The 22,594-nt window shown below is 46.4% G+C and overlaps 1 protein-coding gene across 1 annotated transcript in view; it reads left to right on the forward strand.

Annotated features, from left to right (window-relative positions):
* Positions 1 to 22,594, forward strand: part of ROPN1L (rhophilin associated tail protein 1 like) — a 245,683-nt gene that overhangs the window by 99,715 nt on the left and 123,374 nt on the right. The window contains exon 3 of the mRNA XM_086965295.1: positions 10,255 to 10,416. Coding sequence (XP_086821421.1) covers positions 10,255 to 10,416 — 162 coding nt within the window. The remainder of the gene's footprint in view (positions 1 to 10,254; positions 10,417 to 22,594) is intronic.

Raw genomic sequence — 22,594 nt, forward strand, 5'->3', positions numbered from 1 at the left:
GCGCTTTACAAATTAAATAAATAAAATGGCTTCAGATTTTCCACATACGGTGTAGTGCCCCGAACTGGCAGGGGGCGTTTGGATTCTACCCCTTCTCCAAATAAGATTTTCATACGTGAATGTTCGTTCATGCTTTTTGTCCCTGAGTTGCTTCCATGTCACTGCCTTACATAAATGGCATAAGTCTTGGTTATTGAGTGCCATACTTCAGAATTCTAAGCAGTTCTTGTAACACTGTTTAAACCTTATTTGCACCTGCTGCAGCTTCACTATTCAAAGTAAGTGGGGTCCATTTGTGGACCTGACTGCATTGGAAAACAATGTGATACGGTGCCTCCCTAAACCGCTTGACGGAGGCCCCCGAGGGGCGGTGAGATGGCGCGGACTGAGAGGGGGCGCTTGGCTCCTGCCCCCTCCCCAAGTCGTGTTGCCCTGGTGAGGCCTGAGATCGCCCCCGGCATAGGCGGCCGGCTCCCGGGGTCCGGCGGAATTTTTTCCCTTTTGAAGAATCTTTCATTCTGGACCTTGTCCCACAATCCGTTTCACCTGAAGACACGCTGTCGTAGGGCGCCCCTTTACCGTTTTAGTTGCCATTCCGCCCGCTTTTGGTACTCTGTGCCTCTTCCGCCATTCAGCTGTTTACCGCTCGCTCTTGCGTCTACAACGTCTCGCTCACCATGTAGTTGAGTTGCTCCCGCTCTTAAGATTTGACCGAACTTTTTGGACTGCTGAAAGCGGTGGAATTCCGACCGCTGGTTGGTGGAGACATTTTGACTATATTCGGCACCTGCATTGTCGCGTAATGCGTCATATGACGCGACGCGTTAGCGCACCCGGAAGTGCTCCGGTGCGCAAGGCGCAGCTTCCCGGAAACGATCCAGAGCGCGCCGCGCAGCGCGTAACGTAAGCATAACAGGTCATGTGACTTGATAATAAAACTTTTCATTGGTTCATGTTACTTTTCTTTTCCTAATTGTGTAAGACTAGGTCATGTGACCTAAAAATAACACTTTTCATTGGATTAAAATTTTTTTTTCCCCAAACGATGAAAGCCCCACCTTGTTTCTGGATGTTTCAGACTGAAGCTGGCGTCACCATGAGAGCACCACCATCTCGTAGCTCCGTCGTGGCCATTCCGCAAGCAATCATGGCAGCCGCTCCCCACCGGAAGCCTGCGGGAGTCGAGGGCCCGCAAGACTTTTGTACAATCTTCAAGGCTGAGGGGACGCTTTCGAGAATGGAACCCAAGCCCTGGCAGACAAGCGTCCGAGTTCCAAGGTGTCCCAGGGCCATTTTACTGGACCAGGCCCAAATCCGAAGAGCCGGCCGCCATTTTAAGAGTCCTGTGGCAGCCGCCTACCGCTGCACCGCAAGAGTGGGAACAACTCAACTACATGGTGAGCGAGACGCTGTAGCCGTAAGAGCGGGCGGTAACCAGCTGAATGGCGGATGAGGCACAGTGTAGCAAAAGCGGGCGGAATGGCGACTGAAACGATAAAGGGGCGCCCCACTACAGCAGACAAGCCTCCGCCATGTGCTTCAAAACTGCATATGTATCTCGTGATATCAAGGTTGGGCAACCAGTACAGAACAAGCAGTTACGAGTCCCATTTACACCGGCGCCATTTTGGGCGCGGCCGGGCAGGTCCAGGATCTACTGAAACATAAAAAATGAGGCTGACGTCTCTGAAGCAGTTCACGAACAGTAGGACATAGCAAATAAACATGAACTCTCTAAAGCTGTTAACTCACTGCAGAACAAAACAAGTGAACCTGAAACCTCTGGAATAATTGTCGCTCAAAAGAACAACACACAAAACTCTGTAGAGCCTGAAGAAAAAAAAACAGAAGGGCACTGTAGTTTCAGACACACTTAACACTAATGACGAAACAAAGATATCGTCTGTTTATAAAGCAGTTATCATCTTGACAGAATTGACAAAGAAGTGTACAGACACCAATGCATCGGCATTCTCGGAGATAACATCTTAAGGAACAAAGAAAGACCTGTTCACTCTTGACACCCCAGGTGCTGTGTATATTGCACTATAGTGCTGCATCGAGAAAACGGGCAACCCTATTGATGTGGATTTTTCATTATTGATTATTGTAAAGAAATGGCGACTCCCCCCTTTAGCAGATTAGCTAAATGTTTGCGTAATTTAGGCATAAAAGTTATATTATTGTTGTTGTTGTTGTTATCGTTATAGTTCTGGTTAATTTCAAAAAATGGTTAAATATATTTACAGTTTTTGTTGCGTTCGTTATATTTAAATATTAATAAAGTTTTAAAATGTAACTGTCTTGGAGTACTATATTTTTTTTAAAAATCGGGTGAATGGAGCCTTGAATCGGGTTATTGTCATGTGTGGGCTTTGCAAGTGTACTACTACAAGATCGGACATTTCAAACTCAAATGCACGTTCTTTTTCTTACCTTTCCGAAGCATGGAGCGCAATAGCAGGCAGAGAAAAGGTGATGCACGTGTTGAACACTGCCTGGCCTGCAAATTGCTGCCAGTGCCCCCCCGCCCGCTCCTGAAAGAGGACACACACACACCGCCGCCCCGAGTACTTCACAAATCTTTAAAAGACCATGCGCTTGTTCAATGGGAAGTGGATAACATGGCTAAGAGCATTTGCTGACTAATGCATGAATATCGCTGACTTTTCAGCGATATTCATGCATTGCGGCCGTTTTTTATCGCATTTACGATAAACCTTGCTAATAGCAAGGTTTATGTGCGATAAAATTCGCCGAAGTGCGGCGATAATTATTGTCTCTAAACAAGTTAGAGACAAAAATTACCGCTAGATGTTGGAAATATGCCCCCGGGTTTTTCCTTGCAGGAATCGGGAAGCGAAAGACTAGCACTGAAATCAGTAGTCTCACACCTGAATCGGGAGGGTTGAAATGTCTGGATACTCTACAGCTGGAGCCATAAACTACATCCGCAGGGCTAGGTGATAGCCTAGGTCCGGCCTGGACAATCGGACACAGAGGAAGAGAAGTGTCAGAGGGTGCGGTAGTGAATAGGGTGAAAGGGAGGTGTCGAACGGGCACAGGGTGTGATTCTCAGAGAAGAGCAGCGCAGATGGGGGAAGTATATGGCCCATGCATGAGAGAGAGAGCCGGGGTGACCATTGCGTGGGGGAGATGCGTGCGAGGGTGGGGAGCCATGCTGAGAATCGACGGCGTGCAGAGAGTGGCCCTGGTCAAGGCATCTAAAATGGCTGCCGTGCACGACAAAATTGTGGCATTGGACAAAAACGCAAGATGGCGCAGACAATGTTTATCAATAAGGATTCATTTATAACAAAATATTTACTCGCAGTGACAAAATGGTGTTCAACACTTCCTGATTTCCATCGAATCGAACGTTAACAAACGTCACGCAGCAAAAAAAAAAAAAAAAAAAAAGCTCACGCACAGAGCGGTTTTTAGCCATGTTATCCAATGGAAGGTGGATAACATGGCTAAGAGCATTTGCTGGATAATGCATGAATATCGCAGACTTTTCAGCGATATTCATGCATTGTGGCCGATGTGCGGCGATAATTTTTGTCTCTAAACAATTAAAACGAAGCACAAAATGTCGAATTCCCGTTTCGCTACCAGTTTGCGGCCCAGTTCGCGGCCCGCGAAACGCTTCTACCGTGAAAAATCATTTTTTTTTTATTTTCCCCACGGGACCCTTTAATAACCCCAACAACAATCCTAGGGGGTCAAGAGGGGTATACCTTGCCCCCTTTCAATAAATTCCCCCTTCGTTTTTCACCTCTTCTTCTCTCTCGATCCTACCGAGAGATAAGATGGCGGCCGCTCCGGACTATTTAGAATGTTGACAGACACCGGAGCGCCAATCAGCTTTCTGTTATCCAATGGAAGGTGGATAACATGGCTAAGAGCATTTGCTGGATAATGCATGAATATCGCTGACTTTTCAACGATATTCATGCATTGTGGCCGATGTGCGGCGATAATTTTTGTCTCTAAACAATTAAAACGAAGCACAAAATGGCGAATTCCCGTTTCGCTACCAGTTTGCGGCCCAGTTCGCGGCCCGGGAAACGCTTCTACCGTGAAAAATAATTTATTTTTTATTTTTCCCACGGGACCCTTTAATAACCCCAACAACAATCCTAGGGGGTCAAGAGGGGTATACCTTGCACCCTTTCAATAAATTCCCCCTTCGTTTTTCACCTCTTCTCTCTCGATCCTACCGAGAGATAAGATGGCGGCCGCTCCGGACTGTTTAGAATGTTGACAGACACCGGAGAGCCAATCAGCTTCCTGCGCGCAAAGTTCCGTTTCGCGAAAAGTAAGCGGACCGGATCGCTGCCCGGAGCGCTGTTACAGATATATATCTTGTTTTGAACGTTAATTTCTCAAAAACTACTGGAGCACATATATTGAGACCTAGCAAAGGCACATCGGGCTAACAGTCCCTACAATTTTGCCAAGTTTTGTGCAAATCCATTCAGCCGTTCGAGCTAAAAGTGAGTCCAACCGCCCTATGGAAAAATGAATGGGAAAAACGCGTTTTGGGACCCCCCTTTTTTTCTCAGGCCCCCCTTGACGAAACCCCCCCAAATTTTTAGGGGCTGCTCAGAAACAAAATGTGCCATTTTCCTGAAAATTTCAGCCGATTCCGTCCACAAACGCCAAAGTTATTAGGCATAGAATTTTCAGAAATCCCATAGGGAAAAAATCCTAACTATATATACCTACTGGCGAGACGCCAGTAGGTAATATATATATATATATATATATATATATATATATATATATATATATATATATTTATTTATTTATTTATTTATTTATTTATATTACCTACTGGCGGTCGCCAGTAGGTATATATAGTTAGGATTTTTTCTCTATGGGATTTTTGAAAATTCTATGTCTAATAACTTTTGCGTTTGTGGACGGAATTGGCTGAAATTTTCAGGAAAATGGCACATTTTGTTTCTGAGCAGCCCCTGACAATTTGGGGGGGTTTCATCAAGGGGGGGCCAAGAAAAAAGGGGGGTCCCAAAACGCGTTTTTCCCATGTTAATTTCCATAGGGCGGTTGGCCTCACTTTTAGCTCGAACGGCTGAATGGATTTGCACGAAACTTGGCAAAATTGTAGGGACTGTTAGCCCGATGTGCCTTTGCTAGGTCTCAATATATGTGCTCCAGTGGATTTTGAGTAATTTAGGTTCAAAAAAAGATATATATCTGGGCGGAGCCTAACCACACATCTGATCTGATTGGCTGTCAGCACTTCATCCAAGAAGTGTTGGCAGCCATCTTGGAACCAATATACATGATAGCACCTCATTAAAAAGCATTGTAGTTAATAGAGGGTTTTAGGACTTTAGTTACATTATAAATCATTTGTTGATGGTACCATACTCGTTTTAGGAATTGTGGTGGGTTCTAAGGTGATTTTACCATGTGAAAAAACCTTCTGCTGTGATATCATGAATATTGTTTGAAAGAAAACTAATATCTCATAATTTTCCCACAGTGGTTTGGAAGGGGATCTATAAGCTAAACTGAAAGCATATTTTCTGTAAATTCACATTATCTTTCTCAGTCATGTGAAAATGAAGTCTGACATTCTCAGTAAAACATGTACATCCAACAAGGACAGAGACTGTCAGTTGATTCCTTTGTGTTCTACTGCAGCCTCCTAGAGTGTTCTAAAGAACAACTAGAGCGCTAACAGTCCTACTTATTACAAAGGTATGGCACACCTGAAGCCATCTTGATTGGAATAAAGTGGTAACTCTTAAAACATTTAATTTAAAAAGAAACAACATGAGGGGGTATATTTTGCCATAGAAAGTATGATTAGTGCTGCAGAATGAAAAATTAGGGCACATTTTGAGTGACTTCTCAAATCCTTTTTAATTTCATTAAAACATTCTGACATGCAGTCTCCCAAAATGGCCACCAGAGACAAAAGAGCCCAAATGTAGCCCAAATATCACCCAGATGTAGCCCAAGTATAGCCCAATGACAGAATGTCCCAGAGTGTTTTAAAGAACAACTAGAGCGCTAACAGTCCTACTTATTACAAAGGTATGGCACACCTGAAGCCATCTTGATTGGAATAAAGTGGTAACTCTTAAAACATTTAATTTAAAAAGAAACAACATGAGGGGGTATATTTTGCCATAGAAAGTATGATTAGTGCTGCAGAATGAAAAATTAGGGCACATTTTGAGTGACTTCTCAAATCCTCTTCTATTTCATTAAAAAATTCTGACATGCAGTCTCCCAAAATGGCCACCAGAGACAAAAGAGCCCAAATGTAGCCCAAATATCACCCAGATGTAGCCCAAGTATAGCCCAATGACAGAATGTCCCAGAGTGTTCTAAAGAACAACTAGAGCGCTAACAGTCCTACTTATTACAAAGGTATGTCACACCTGAAGCCATCTTGATTGGAATAAAGTGGTAACTCTTAAAACATTTAATTTAAAAAGGAACAAAATGAGGGGGTATATTTTGCCATATGAATTATGATTAGTGCTGCAGAAAGAAACATTAGGGCACATTTTGAGTGACTTCTCAAACCCTCTTCAATTTCATTAAAAAATTCTGACATACAGTCTCCCAAGATGGCCACCAGAGACAAAAGAGCCTAAATGTAGCCCAAATATCACCCAGATGTACCCCAAGTATAGCCCAATGACAGAATGTCCCAGAGTGTTCTAAAGAACAACTAGAGCGCTAACAGTCTTACTTATGACAAAAGTATGGCACACCAGAAGCCATCTTGATTGGAATGAAGTTGTAAGTCTGAAAACACTCAATTTAAAAAGGAACAACATGAGGGGGTTAATTTTGCCATAGAAAGTATGATTAGTGCTTCAGAAAGAAAAATTAGGGATCATTTTGAGTGACTTCTCAAATCCTCTTCTATTTCATTAAAAAAATTCTGACATGCAGACTGAAACATGCACTTTGAATACCAGCAGCAGACGTCCCTGGTGAGCAGTAGCTTTACTACAGTGATCTAATGTGCAACTAGAGTGCTAACATTCAGAATTTATGGCAAATGTGTGACACATCTGAATGCCTTCTTGATGGAACCAAAGTAAACAAGCATTGAAAATGCAATAGATCTCGCCCTCGTTTAAGTTAAAGCCATTCTGTTTGTAATGAGGTGGCTTTTTAGCTTTGCTTTTATTAGTGTTTTTTCAACTTTCATGTAAATAACATGCATCTGTATGCATATAAGTATATGTATGCATGCATTTATGTTTGTATTTATATAGATATACAGATGATATATGTTTATATATGTATGTATATATATATATTCACTGAAAAAACCATAGGTTATAGACCATATATAGTTAGGAATTGGCATTTACAAAACCTTGAAAATTCACTGAAAAAACCATAGGTTATAGACCATATATAGTTAGGAATTAGCATTTACAAAACCTTGAAAATTCACTGAAAAAACCATAGGTTATAGACCATATATAGTTAGGAATTCGCATTTACAAAACCTTATTTTACTCACACAAAACCATTGAAATTCCATATATAGTTAGTTGCACTAACTATATATCGCACACCCGCAATCCACTGCTGATGATGTCACATATTACATCATTCATGACATGGTCAGTGACATCACTGATGACATCACTGATGACATCTCAAATGACATCACTGATGACATCACTGATGACAACATCCAGTGACTGTATGTTTCTGTAAAGTTAAAATATGTCTTACATATTGAAGAATGAGTGGATGTATAAGTGTCTGGATGAAGGATTTAGTAGGTGCATGACTGACTGTATGTGTGAGTGATTAAATGTGTCTCACTGAGTGCATGGGTTAGTGACTAAACTGTCTTAATTTGTGCATCATTATGTCTGTTGTTCTGTAAACTGTTGCATGTGTTGATAAGTAGCTATATGAGTAACTATATGGGTTATTGATTGGTTGCCCAAGTATTTGTATGGGAGACTAGGTGTGTGTGTGGGTGGCTGGGAGGTGTATGACTCTGTGCATAGATGTGTGAGCAGTTGATTCACTAGATGTATGGTTTCAAAAGTGCATGTGGAAACAGCTGTATGGGCGGTTGACTGTGTGCATGAGTGTATTGGTGAGTGAATGGATATCTCAGTGCTACATGTCAAAGTAAGTACATATGTAAAACACAGTACATGTGAGAGTTGACATATATAAATAACTGTGCATAAGAGCCAGTGAATGTGTGGGTGGCTGTATGGATCATTGTGAACTTGTATCAGGGATTGTATAAGAGAGTAAATATGTGTTAGTATATGTTTGAATAAGTAAAGTTTGTATAACTGTATAGTTGAGGAAATGGAGGTGTGATTGATTCTTTGCATGACTGACTAGGTGTGTGAGTAACTCCATGGATGAGTGACAGTCTGTGAGTGTCTGTTTACACTGATTGTATCTAAGGTTATATTAGAGTCTGAAGAGGTTCATCGTATTATCACATGAATGATATCATCAGTGATGTGATCAGTAATGTCAAATGAGATGTCATCAGTGATGTCATTTGAGATGTCATCAGTGATGTCATTTGAGATGTCATCAGTGATGTCATCAGTGATGTCACTGACCATGTCATGAATGATGTAATATGTGACATCATCAGCAGTGGATTGCGGGTGCGCGATATATAGTTAGTGCAACTAACTATATATGGAATTTCAATGGTTTTGTGTGAGTAAAATAAGGGTTTGTAAATGCGAATTCCTAACTATATATGGTCTATAACCTATAGTTTTTTCAGTGAATATATATATATATATATATATTCCACACACTCCAGGTATAAATTTCTTTAGGAAAAAACCAGAGTCGGAGCCCAAATTCAGAACGGTGTTGTTAGAGTTTAATTGACAGACAAGAAACACCCAACGCGTTTCGAGATCACGCGTTGGGTGTTTCTTGTCTGTCAATTAAACTCTGACAACACCGTTCTGAATTTGGGCTCCGACTCTGTTTTTTTCCTAAAGAAATTTATACCTGGAGTGTGTGGAATAATAGGGGGCTGGCGAACCCCGTCGTGAGCCCGCCGTGGAAGTGGCTCGAGCACGCCAATCCTTTGTGTGTTCAAATATATATATATATATATATATATATATATATATATATATATATATATATATATATATATATATCCAAGAAAAAAGTTGCCCTGAGGCGAGAACAAGCCTTCAACAGGGTGGTTTTTAAACCGTGAATTTATTTCATACCAGAGTGCACAGTCCAGAGTCACTATTCAGTCCCAACGCGTTTCAAAGCCTAGCATCTTCTTCAGGGAAAAAATCGCAATGAAACGGGAATGCTGCCCACAAGTACTTATACACATGCACTGTGCCAATTACTCCCAGGTGGGTTGGTGCAAGGCATGCTGGTGCCTGTAGTTCACATTTTCGGGCGCTAGTATTACCTCAGTGGGTTCAGTGAAATTGCGGCAAATAAACATCCATTAAAACACCCAAATGGGCTTTTGGGTTGAGAAAACTTCACGTTGATGTGGAGACGCGCAGCAGGGAGAAAAACTAAATTAACATCTTTCTCGGCCTGGGGGCCCACTTGGGTGTTTTATGGACTTTTTATTGGCACATTGATTACGGAACCCACAGGGGAAATACAGTGCCCGTTATCAGGACTGTGGTCCGCAGCAGTCAAGGCTCATTGTCCCCACTTCCACACCAAGTTGTTAGAATGCCGCCACTCGGTGGAGGCCCGCAGTTGCCATCTTAGACTCGCATTGGGAGCTGGTTTGCCCAGTCCTATTACAGGATAGTTCAGTTCTCCTGGGGTTACCACTGGCTGTTGAACGCTGCCTGGTGTTGTGTCAGTAATTGTGGACCACGGATCCCGGATGGCTGGCGGATAAATGCCAGCCAATTCCTTCACTGGTCGAAGCTCATGCCAGATGTGGCATCTTCGTTCGGCGTCGTAGTCATGCCCCCACTTTAAAAACATTTTATTTATGCGGCAAAGGAGTTGACACAGGTTGTAGCCATAGCAAAGTCCATGAAACACACACAAAAATCAACCACTGTGTTCCAACATTTTTTGGTGTCACGTCTCAAACTTTTTCCATTTTAAATCACTAAACAATTAGATAACTTGTTAAAGCCTACAATTGCAAAATGTACGGTTTAATAATTTTGCATAATTGCTTATTTGTTTTTTGAAGGTGGAAACAAATTCATATTTTACAATGCTTTTCTCTTTTATTTTTAGCTCTCTTCCTATCAGTTTGTGCAGCTGAATGAGCTGGAACAGAAATGGAAAGACTTGTGCTTACCCATGGAGCTGCTAAGAAGTATTCTAGCTCTGGATAACTTTGGCATGGAAGTGGAATGGATTCGATTTTTTGCTTTGGCATGTAGCACCCTTGGAGGCGTAAGTATTGCCAGGAGGCCAATTGTATAAATGCGTCTGATTATCTTTTTAAAATGAATATTTAGATTAGGTAATCATTCAGGTAAAATGTTCACAAAACTAATTATTTACGTTAATCTTTAGTCTGTCCTTTAACCTCTTGTATGCTTGTGACGGAAACGCTCCGTCACAAGCCACGGGTGAGCTGTGCTTGTGATGGAACGGTTCCGTCACGGCCCGCTCGGCGCGCCTGCGCGGCGCTGATTTCGCGCCTGCGTGGCGCGTTCCACTGGGCGGGCGCGTTCGTGACGGAACCGTTCCGTCACAAGCACAGCTCGCCCGCGAGCCGTGACGGAGCGGTTCCGTCACAAGCATGTGACCACCGCGCGGCCGCCATACCCCCTTAGCGCTGCGGCGGAATAGCCGCCGCAGCGAAGGGGTTAAAATTACAGCAGAAACCTTCATTGTAACAAATGTATTTCTCATAATTAATTGGACCAAGACACCCCCAATATTCAAATTGGACTAGCAGGGCAGAGAGGTCTGGTTGTCCAAGAAAAAAAAGACATAGATAGAAGCAAATGCCATGTTGAATGGAAATATTGGGTTGCATATTTCAGCAAAGTGAGTTTTCGCAGAGAAGGGAAGCCTATGTACGGGGGGGCGTAGCCAGCTAGCCAACATGGCGAACGCGAACTGCTGGCGCTCCGACATACGACCCCTAATTTTTCTATAGTTTATCCTCTTGAAGTGTCTCCCGTGATTGTACCGAGCGGAAATGGTGGGAGGGCGCAGTGGGGTGCCTGTGGGGCCCGGTGGTGCCTGATCGGAAGGCGCAAGAGAGAAAACTGAGGACCGGCTGAAGCAGAGCGGCTCCAGAGGCGAAGTCACGAAAAGTGCTCCGGGACCCAACGGCTGCCGGCGGGGCCTATGGTGACGCTGAGACACTGCCAAGGACGCTGAGAACTACCCCAGTGCTGTCCCGACGGTGCATGGTGTCCAAGTGAGGCAGACCGGGCGGTGTGTCTCGGGGGATTGGCAGACCCCGCTGTCCCCGGCTACCCATGGCCGCTATCGGGCGCTGTGAGGAGGAGCGCTGCCCGGAGTAGGAGGCGGGCACGAGAAGGCAGTGAGACGTCAGTGGAGAGGCCCTGACCTGCGGCCTGTGCAGACTGCCGCGGACGTTGCTGTGGGGTCCGGGAACCAGCGAGCGGCGGAACGTCTGCGTGCGGCGCAGCGGGGCTTGAGCAGGGAAAGTGCGCCTGGTACTTGTGGGAAAAACCTGCTGCCCTCAAGATCCACGGTGGGGCAGACGAGGACTTGGTCCTGTGTCACCCGAGCGCCGAGGCCTGCTAAGAATCGCGGGCCCACCCTACCTGCCGCAGCTTCTGCATTCCAAGGTGAGGAGCTAGGCCCGGGGCGGAAGGAGGGCACGTGTAGGCCCCGAGGCGCCGAGGGAGGCGTCCCAGCCTGTGGCCTGCGAGGCCTGTCACAGAAGCTGCGGATAGAGGCAGCCATCTGCAACCCGGGGAGCCGGCTGTCACCTGCCTGTTGGCGAGGTATTGTGACCTGGTGCAGCGAGAGGTATGGGTCGAGGGAGTGAGCCTGGGGGCCCAGGAGGAGGTAGCTGCTAATCCCGCGGTCTGGTGCCTCAGTGCCGGCAAGCTCAAGGAGGGCCCGGGTCCAGGCCCTGAACCGGCTTGGTGTGGAGACACGGCCCGGAGTGACTGTGTGAGGGGGTGATCCCCCGAAGTTGGTGCTACTCCAGAGTCTGTGAGGGCTGGCAAGGCTGGTGGACGGTGCGGCGAAGACCGTGGTGAAAGGCCAGGCTGGTGATCGGGGATGGTTACACCAGACATTCCCACAGGATGAAAGTAGTGGGCCCCCCTCCGGCTGGCAAGTAAGTGAGGCACCGCACTGCGCCTGGTGAGATTATCAAAGTGCAGCCCACTAGCGCTGGGGAATCGTGACTTTGTTGTGTCTGAAGTGCCCGGAGACGCCGGGGGAAAGCCTGCTGGCAAGGCCTGAGTGACTGTGGCCTGCCACACTGAGACTTGGGTGCCATTTTGGGGGCAGCGCCATTTTGAGCAGGACTGCAGCTGGAGTGGCGAGCCCCTAGCATGAGAGCTGCATCGCGTTAAGAGGATGCCCTGGGTGGCCAGAGGTGTCCTGGGTGTGCTGTGCCCACTCTCCCGCGGACTCGAAGTGCTTGCCGGCCAAGGGCGCCTGGTGGGGCCGAGTGGCGTTTGACAGAGAGGTGAGAGCTGTGGGGTGGTGCCTGGTGAAGACGGCAGAGGCATACCCCTGTGCTGCACGGGGAAGGCGCGCTGCAAACTAAACTGCCCCCAGCGCTGATAGCTAATACGGCACGACAGGACCCCCTGATAAAGACGGTGACCACCCCAGGGAGGGGTCCCCCCCTTTTTGGTCGACTGCGCTGCCGTAGGACTGACACAGCAGATTTCTCTTCTGACAGCAGGAAGGGACCTAGGTTCAGGTGGCCTGTAGTTAAGTGCGCTTGTCCGAACCAACGAGACAAATCTCAAAACGGACAGCCAAGGGCTGACAGTCTTGGCCCTTCCCTGGGGCGCCAGAGTGGAAGCATGTAGCCCCCAGCGGCGGCCCTCGCGGCAAAAATGGACACTATGCTAGCAGAGGTGGAGCGACTGGCACCACCCTGGAGTAAACAAAAGTGCCACTAGAGACACGGATCGACAAAGTCACGTCGGATTTCGCACTTCTCCATGCCGATCATTGTAAGTTAGCGGAGTCGGTTGCCTTGCAAAGCCAGACACTTCGAGAGATTCAACCTGTGGTGCAAAAGCACACTATAGCGCTCCAGGATATGATCGACCGAGTCCACTAGCTCGAAGACAGCATAGAGGACACGGAAGGGCGCTCTTGGCGCAACAATGTCGGGTTGGTAGGCCTTCTGGAGGGTGAGGAGGGCAAAAACCCGGAGCAGTACGTTGAGAACTGGCTGCATGATATTCTGCCCCAGGGGTGCTATCGCTGCAGTTTGTGGTGGAGAGGGCGCACAGAGTGCCAGTGCAGAAGCCAAAACCGGGAGCTCGCCCTCTTCTGTTCCTCTTCAAACTCCTTAATTATCGTGACCGAGACGTGGTACTCCGTGAAACCAGGAAACTGGGCGACCTCACTGTGGGAAATGGTCAGGTGATGTTCTTCCGAGACTATACAGCAGCGGTTCGGAGACGGAGGAGCACCTACATGGCAGTGAAGCATCAACTGCGGGAGCTGGAGTTGCCCTACTCCGTTATTCCTGTCTAGCTTCAGAGTGGTCTCGAAGGAGGGTACCCGCTTCTTTGATGCCCCATCGGACGTTTGGGACTGGCTGGAGGAGATGGGGCAGTGGAAAGGAACAAGACCCCCAGGCCCGGAGGATGGTGGCTGGCAGGAGAAGAGATCGAGGTGGCGCAGACGGCTGAGGGTTCACCGAGACATGGGGCCGGGCCCAGTTGCGCCCAGTCCAGACAAGATAAGAATGGAATGACAGGAAGCTCTTGAGGCGGTGGCGACCCTTGGGACAGTGAACAACAATAGCCGCATGGAGACCCGCGCACGCAGTGACCCGGGAACCAGTGGTTCGCCATCCCCATCCACCGTGTTCTCCGAAGACTTGAACATGCCAGTAGTGACGCCTCAGATGGCTGACCAGATCTTGTGATCGAGCAGTGCTATGCTGTACCCCTCCACGGCCTACACGCATGTGTGCGCTAGACACTGTATCTCTTTCGTATGTCCGTGCACATGCTGCTGAACTGTGCTGTAAGCTAGAAGCGCTTCTGTCACTCAATGTAATGCATGTGAATGTCCAAGAGATGCCTTGCTAGTCAGAGGGTGGGATGCGCTGCGTAGATATTACATTTGCAGGCTCCTACCGTTGTGGTGTTGCTGCGCTACGGGTTGGACATGGGATTCCTCCATATGGTTGACTTATTATACAAGAACCCCATAGTCCGAGTGCGATTGGGCCCTTACATTTCAGAGGCGGTGGGCCAAAGCACCCGGCAGGGGTTCCCCATGTCCCTGCTACTGTTCGCGCTAGCAATCGAGCCCCTGACCGTAGCTATACGAAAGACTCTTGGTGATGGTATCCCAATGGGGGACGCAGTACATCAGGTATCACTCTATGCTGATGACCTGCTGGAGTTTGTGAGGGATATTGGACGCATACCAGAGCAGCTGGACCAGCTGCTGCACACATTTGCTGACAACTCGGGGCTCCGAGTGAATGCGGGTAAATCTTCCCTTTATGCTTTCAGTGAAGGGACCGGAAACCCGGGATACCACCTCGGGGGCACATGAGTCCAATGGAAAGAAGACACCTTCAGGTATCTGGGGATACAGATATATCGTCGCCCATCTGACTTGTTCAATGGGAATCTTGGGAGGGTGGTTACAGTGCTCAGGTCTCAGATATGCTTCTGGAACACGCTCCCGCTGACAATTACGGGCAGAGTCGCACTTGCTAAAATGGTCATGCTTCCCCGCCTCCTGTACTACTTTGTCAATTTACCGCTATATATCCCGGATTCCTTCTTTACTATGCTCAATAAGATACTGCAGGACTTTATCTGAGGCACCTCTAGGCACAGGCTGGTGCTGGCGAAGCTATTCCTGCCAACAGATCGGGGGGGCCTGGCTGCTCTTTGCTTTGAACACTTCTACCTAGCCGCGCAGCTACAATGGGTTGCTCGCTGGTTGGCAGATAGAGGTAAAGATGACACAGCCATGGTAATGCCGCCATATTCCCTAGAGCGTATAACTAAACTTTTCCACCCCTTAGCAGCGACGAGCCACCGAGCGCCCAACCCTGCTCCTCCTGGCAGTGGCATACAAGTGCTACCGGAGAGCCTTATACCTTACCTGCAGCACGGTTCCTTATGCGCCTGCTATACCATTGGAGGGCTCGCCTAGTGGTGAAGGGGTGCTCACATCCTCCATGCTCTTGGAGTGGCGGGAGGCCAACATCCATACACTCGGTGATCTATATAGGGATGGGGAGCTCACGGCATACGAGACGCTGGTAACAGAGGAGGGGCTTTTCCCGGGGGGTTCTTAATGCACCGCTCACTAATAGCGAAGCTGACTGCCAGATGGGGAGACGTAGTCACGGAGCCTGGGCAGCATTTAACCATGCAAAAGGTCCTTAAAAATCCGGTACGCATCCCCGGAAACATGCGATTTAGCCAGATTCAGCTTTTTATTGTCCATAGGGCCTACCTCAGGCCCGAGTTGATTACCAAATACTTCTGCCGTGACGATGCGCTCTGCCCCAGGTGTAATGAGCTAGGGGTGGAATTCCTACATATGCTGTGGAGCTGTCCTGGGCTGGGCACTTACTGGCAAACAATTAGTGAGCTGCTGAGGAGTTGCACAGACCGAACCATACCCTGTGACTGGCCCAGGAAACATCCTACACCACTTCACGAGACCCCCCAAAGATAAGGTGACATCCCGTTTGCTGGACCTGGGGCTAGTGGTCGCAAAGCGCCTCCTCAGAAGGAGGTGGAAGGCGCATGACCCGCCATGTGCACGGGCATGGACGTCCTCATTCTAGGCGTGGGCCAGAGCAGAGTGGATCGCCATACGCAGGGAGGAAACGATGGGGCTCCGGAAGGAACCCATAGCGGCACACTGGGATCAAATGCTTCATGCACTACAGCAGACGGACGGGGAGGGAGGCACGGGTGGTGCGGAGGGAATGGGAAGCACAAATGAGGGTGGGTGCATACCACAGGCTGTTCTCCTGCCGGGATAGTCTGATATGTTTAACTCTTGATCCAATATAACACAAAGACAATCACGCTGGTGCAGCCATAGTTGAGGGGCGCACGCGCCGGTGAGGAGGGGGCGGAGGGTCTGGCTGGGGAGGAGGAAGTGGGGGGACAGAATGAGAGTCGGAGTATTACCGAGGGTTTTTTTGCTGCCGCAGTTAATGTTCTTTGTTTCATATATACACCATCTGTTTGCAAGCTCAAGATGGAGGGTCAGCCCTGAACTACTCGGACCATTGAGAGGTCAGCACACCGGTTCTCATAGATAGTCCCGGAGTCTGCATCAGGTCAGGGGTACTACAGTTCCGACAACTCTGGGCGAGCATCTCATGTCTTATTCATTACAAAGCTTGAATACTTGTAAGATAATATGACAATGTGCTAATGCATTTATGAATGACGTGCCTCTGCCACTGAACTTTTATAAGTGATGCTTGTAATGTAAAGTGTAACTCTAAAATACTAATAAAAACAGATTTGATAAAAAAAAAGAAGGGAAGCCTATGTACTATATTGCCCATGGCAACGCCTGTTATGACACCTAGAACTGGAGTTGCAGAAATGATAGGTGGGGAGTGCCGTTGCACTGAATTCATAAGCTGGTGCTTCAAACATCACATATAGAATTATAGATGTATGTATTTATAAAGTTTTATATAGCGCTAGCTAGACCCATGGGTATCAGAGCGCTTTACATACACAAAGGAAAAAATTGCATTACATCGCAGGATATGAGGATGCATTAAGATATAAGCAAAGACATAATACTTATGTATACAGTGAAGGGGAGAAAAACGCAGGTGGTTGAAACAGTCAGATAACCACCATCCTTGAAGGTCAAAGTGAGAGGGGAGTCTACTAGGTTATTGATGCCTAGGGTGGTTGACCTGGTCGGTAAAGTATTGGTTGAGGAGAAGGAGTTTCAGGTCCTTTTTGAAGCAAGAGAAGGAGGGGTTGCATCTGAGGTCAATAGGGAGTGCGTTCCACATCCTTGGTATGTTACCAGAGAAGGATCAGCACTGGGTCGTTTTCCTTTCCAGTTTCGGAGGGATGAGAAGAAGTGAGCTGGTGCTTCTCAGAGTTCTGGATTTTCCTACTTTTACCAGTTTGCTGTTTAGGTAGATGGGGCAATGGGTGTGATGGGTAACGGGGAATGACAGGGATGTTTTGCACGGAGGAGTTCTGAGAAACTTCAAATAGACAAATGTTGTATACTTGTGAAGCGCACAGCTGCCCCAGCAAAGGGGCGTCCCGGCGCTGTATACCGCTGGGGAACCCGTCCTGGCTTTCCCTGTGGGATGGTTCCTGCTGGGAGTCCCTAAGGTGGAGCCAGGCATCCCCGGCGTTGGTTGGGCCGTTGTGGAGATTAGGCAAGCTAATGCCCAGAGTTGCCGAGTGGGACCCCAGATTAGAGTAGGCACCGAGGCGAGAATTGTCTGGTCTGCTGACCCTGGTCCACGACCCTGCCGCGTCGGGAATGGAACACTGGTCCCGGGCCGACTTCTGCTCCCGGGTCTGCCGCCTCTAACCAGTGAGCCACGCCACTCCACAACAATAACAAAGCCTAAGTTCTCTACGATGTTACTCAGAATCCAAAGTGAAAAACATCCGTGTTATTTACTTTTTACCCATTTGTAAATTGGCGTTATGCATGCCCCCCAAATTATCCTCTGCTGCTTTCAGCATCTACACAGGGGCAGAGAAGTAATGAATGAGTCTTGTAAAACATTATCTCTTCTTCCAAAAATGAAGAAAACACCTGGTCTTCTGCCACTTGAAGCTGTGCTCTCCTACTTCTATCCAATAGAGAGGAGGGCCAGTTCTGCACTGTAAAGGCTCTGTGGGGAGCTCTGTTAAAACAGCCTGGATTCCTTTGTGACATTTCAATTCAGAAATAACTTTTTCCCTAATGTTGCTGTATCATAAAAGTGAATAGCCAGGTTTTGCATCTAGTTATTAATGAAAGAAGCTTCCCTTGGAAGCTGTATATAACAGTAATGCTTATTGATGAGAAGTAATGAAAAGAGTTAAAGTGCTAACAACCTTTAAAGCTACAAAGTCCTGTGCAGGAAAAGAAAAAGGGTCAGTTTAAAGTGTAAGTGTAGGACAATGTTTTCATTGGTGAGGAGTGTCTTCACCTTCTTCCGTAAATGGTGGAGGACATGAAGATTGTTGAATCTGTGTAGGTATGAAGTTCAGATCAATCGTGAACAGGAAGACAAAGCCTATCTTATGGTTATTTCATTTCTGAAATGTCTTGTTTCAGGCCCACAGACAGTGTATATTGTGTCTGCTGTATGGGATCTTGATTTTGTCAGCCAGGTAGGGTGGATAGTTTGGCGAGAGGGACTTGAATGTGACACCGCTGATTCTGAGTCTGAAGGTGATTGGGGCTTGCAGGTGGAGACTTTTATTCCTAGCCATTGCCTCAATGCAGCTGAGCAAGGACCAGGACGTGAATGCCATTTGTGCTCAGGGAGTTAAGGTTTGACTGTGAAAACATGGTGCCTGGCTCGCTTCGTCTCTTTTGTGATGTGGATGCAGAGCTTGGAGCCAGTAGGGATACTAGGAGATTTGATGCTGTTACTGAGTTCAGAGTGTGGTGCTGAAGCCATTGCTGTTCATTCTAGTGTGCCATTCTTCTACTTTGGTTTCTTTGTTCTTGGTGATGATCAGGGCAAAATCTCTTTTAAAAGAGTCCAGCTTTGGTTAGTTTTGTCAGCCTCAGCCATGCTTTAACGGTGGACAGGGGTTTCTTTAGTCACATAATATGACTATCCGAACAGGCTATCATGAAGCTTGATGTTCTCACCAGCTGGGAACACTAAGAGGTTTCCAATTAAGAGGTGGATTAGAATACGTGTAACAATGGAGCATTTGGGTATACTGCATGTCACAGAGATACTTTCATGACTCGAGGTCTTAATTAAATAATCTTGCATTTGAAAGGTAGGAGGTGAGCTTTTTGAGGTGAATCATCGTACAGCCAGACGTTTTGTGCAAAATGGGAAAAAACAACCAACAGCACTGTACAATACAATTAATTGTAAACTTAGGACAACACCCCCCCCCCCCCATTACCAGAGATAAGACACTATTAGACTACGTACAAATTAAGATTAAGAAAAAACAGGAATAATGAAGACTCTTGGCTTCTGTTGCTACTGACATTCCTGAGGCCTGTATAGATGGAAACCAGACAAATAAAGAGGGAGTCGTGCACTGCCATCTGGAGTTCCGTTATATGGCGAGATCAAAGAGGTTTCCAATTTAGAGGTGGATTAGAATACGTGAAACAATGGAGCCTTTGGGTATACTGCATGCCACAGAGATACTTTCATGACTCGAGGTCTTAATTAAATAATCTTGCATTTGAAAGGTAGGAGATGAGCTTTTTGAGGTGAATCATCGTAGTCCATAAATGAGGTGAGTGTTGCACATGGTGGAGTGTTCGACCAGGTCGAAGGCCACGAAGATGTCCAGGAGACTGGCGTCACCATTGTCAGTAAAGAGGAGGGTGTCATCCATCACTTGAATAGTGCCCTTCTCTCTTCCACCTTCTGAACGTACAGAAGCAGTAATGAAGAGGAATTGGAAATGTAGTGATTAGATCCTAGAAAATGTAATATACACCTCATCAATGTCTTTTAGGGATATACAGCAGGGATCCGTTTTCCGTGCAATTTTGTAACGCAATATTATAGGAATATTTTAGCAAACGAATATTGCCTACCTTCAGAATGAAAAGAGCACTCTCTAAAGAAAATATGAGAGTATTGGTAAGACCTGTATCCTGTAAGACCTTAATAATCATTCCCACAGAGGCATTGTAGCCTGAAGTTTTGTGCAAAATGGGAAAAAATAACCAACAGCACTGTACAATACAATTAATTGTAAACTTAGTGCAACATCCCCCCCCCCCCCCATACCCAGAGATAAGACACTATTAGACTACGTACAAATTGGGAATAAGAACAAACAGGAATATTTAGCACTCTTGGCTTCTGTTTCTACTGACATTCCTGAGGCATGTATAGAGGGAAAGCAATCAAATAAAGAGGGAGTCGTGCACTGCCATTCGGAGTTCCGTTATATGGCGAGATCTAATGCTGTGGGAGCTAAAAAGCCACAGCTCGTCTTAAGCTCACTAGTGAGCCCTTCTACTTGAAGTTCATTCACCTGTCAAGAAGGTATTCTTCACCCTACTACCAAATGAGAAGCAGATCCAGGAGGAACAAGGAGGAGAAAGGTTGATTTTGAATACTTTAACAGATGCTAGTGCTCCTGCAACATGCCCGAGCAAGGTACCTCCAGGTTGTAGTTTTTGCAGGACTTCAACGTTGTGGCAGTTGAATTAACATACATAAATTGCTGGCCCATTGCAGCAGAGCACTCCATAAGGTGGCTGGTAAGAATCTTGACTTACTTCTCCAGTGGACAGTCAGCCAGAATCTCTGCATGCTTCTCCACTAGGCGACTAGTCAGGAATAAAGCTTGGTTCTTCAAAGAGAGCCTGGGTCTGAAACGTCAATGACAAGCAATGATGGTTGGCCCTTCAAATAGCCCTCCTTAGTGAGATGTTTTTAGTAAAACAGATTTAGCTGTATGAAGGTGCTTTCTTATTCAGTATAAATCTAAAAAATATTTTTCAGTATGAACTTCCATATATCTTCGAGAAATGAGTGGAAAAGTCCTAGCCGGGTTCAACCATCCAGACAGCAAGTTCACTTTAATGTAATTAATCATTCCTAGATAAGAAATCCTCAGCTTGCACAATCTACATAAGTCTTTATATAACCAAAAATGTGGGTTATTTGCTATGGTGAAGAGGAAGATAATACCTTAATATTCTGTTCTGTCAGGAATCTAAATGAAGCTCAGCTTTTTGGATTTTTTCTCTTGCCTCTTGATTGGTTGCTACTCTAATCCCTTAGACGAATTTTAATTGATGTTGAAACCCAACAAACAAACTTTTGTTGTTGGCATATATTGCCATCTTGCATAACTGAATGTTGCATGCTGGTGTTGATGTGGGGATTCAACAGTATGCTTTGCACCAATGGCTCAAAACAGAGCAAAAATCATTTAGGACAGTGGATATTCCTATGTTGCCCCTCTGGACCGTGTCATAGATTCTGAGAAGCTGAAGTGAATCTTCAGTTTATTGGAAGGTTGGATAAAGTTGAACTTGATAGTTATTAGAAGAGTTTTATGTGGTAATCTCCTGTTCACTCTGTCAAACACCTTTTCCAAGTCAAGCATGACAAGGACTGTTTAAATATTGTTATGACTCAATTTATCTAAAACATTGATGGCAATTCTTACATTGTCACCATTATGGCAATCTTTTATAAAGTTCATTTGGTATAGAGTGAGGCCTCTTGGTCTGATATTGAGACCAGCTGCGATGATCGTGATGACAATGTGAGCCTTCAAAAACTTCAAGATTTGTCATATTTATCCGGCTCAGTACATAATCAGATTCCAGGCCATTGTCCCCCACTATTCAGCCTAGTTTAAACAAGCGCCTTCACGCAAAAGGAGCAGTCAATAGCGATTGACTCAGTTAATGGGAAAGGAAGGGGTACAGAGGAAATCTGCATCTTGCCACACTGCACCTGAGCTAGGACAGCCCAGTCCTATTAGAACAAAGGAGGGAACCCAGGTTACTCGAGCCTACGCAGGAGAGGCTTTATTTTTTAAGTTACGGTGAGAAGCGATCAGCCAACTGTGTCAGCTACCATTGGTGCTGAGGCTCTCGGAGGAGCTTTTTCCAGAGAAAACTTGAAATCACCATTTTGGATTGTTCCAGAATGTTGGGCAAGAGGGTTGGGCAGGGGATGAGGGATGATGTGACATCGTAGGATGTGGCCGGGTGCCTGGCCCCTCAAACTAGCCAAACACACTTAAAAGCCCCGGCACAAGGGAGAGGTAGTTGAGAAGGCCCAGAACCTAGAGGTGACGACAGCAGAAAGGGTGCTCAGCTTTAAGAAGAAGCCACCTGATGTCCTGCAAGGATGGACTAAGGACTTTGACTAGCCTCTAGGTCTAGGATGGGTCTTTCCAGGGAGTATAGTGCTGCCCCCCTTATGCACACTGAGTACCAGTTGGGGGAAAGAACCTGGACTCCACTTACCCCATCCCAAGGTACCCTCAAAATGCCAGGAGGTGGAGGGACTGCGCAAGATCAACCTAAAGAAGAATGCCCAGAAGAGGAGAAGGCTTGCTCAGGGAGCCAGAAAATCCAGCTCCTCTCTCAATGCACCTTTCTAAAGATCATGAGGCCTGATGAAAATACTCCTGGTGGCCATACCAGAAGCAGAACAAGCATAAGATGAGGAAAATTAAACCAACAGGGCCAAAGTTATGCCGCTTTAAAGGTTTGTCCTGTTACAGAAATG

The sequence above is a fragment of the Lissotriton vulgaris genome, chromosome 4_1, assembly GCF_964263255.1.
Source record: "Lissotriton vulgaris chromosome 4_1, aLisVul1.2, whole genome shotgun sequence".
Lineage (NCBI taxonomy): Eukaryota > Metazoa > Chordata > Amphibia > Caudata > Salamandridae > Lissotriton > Lissotriton vulgaris.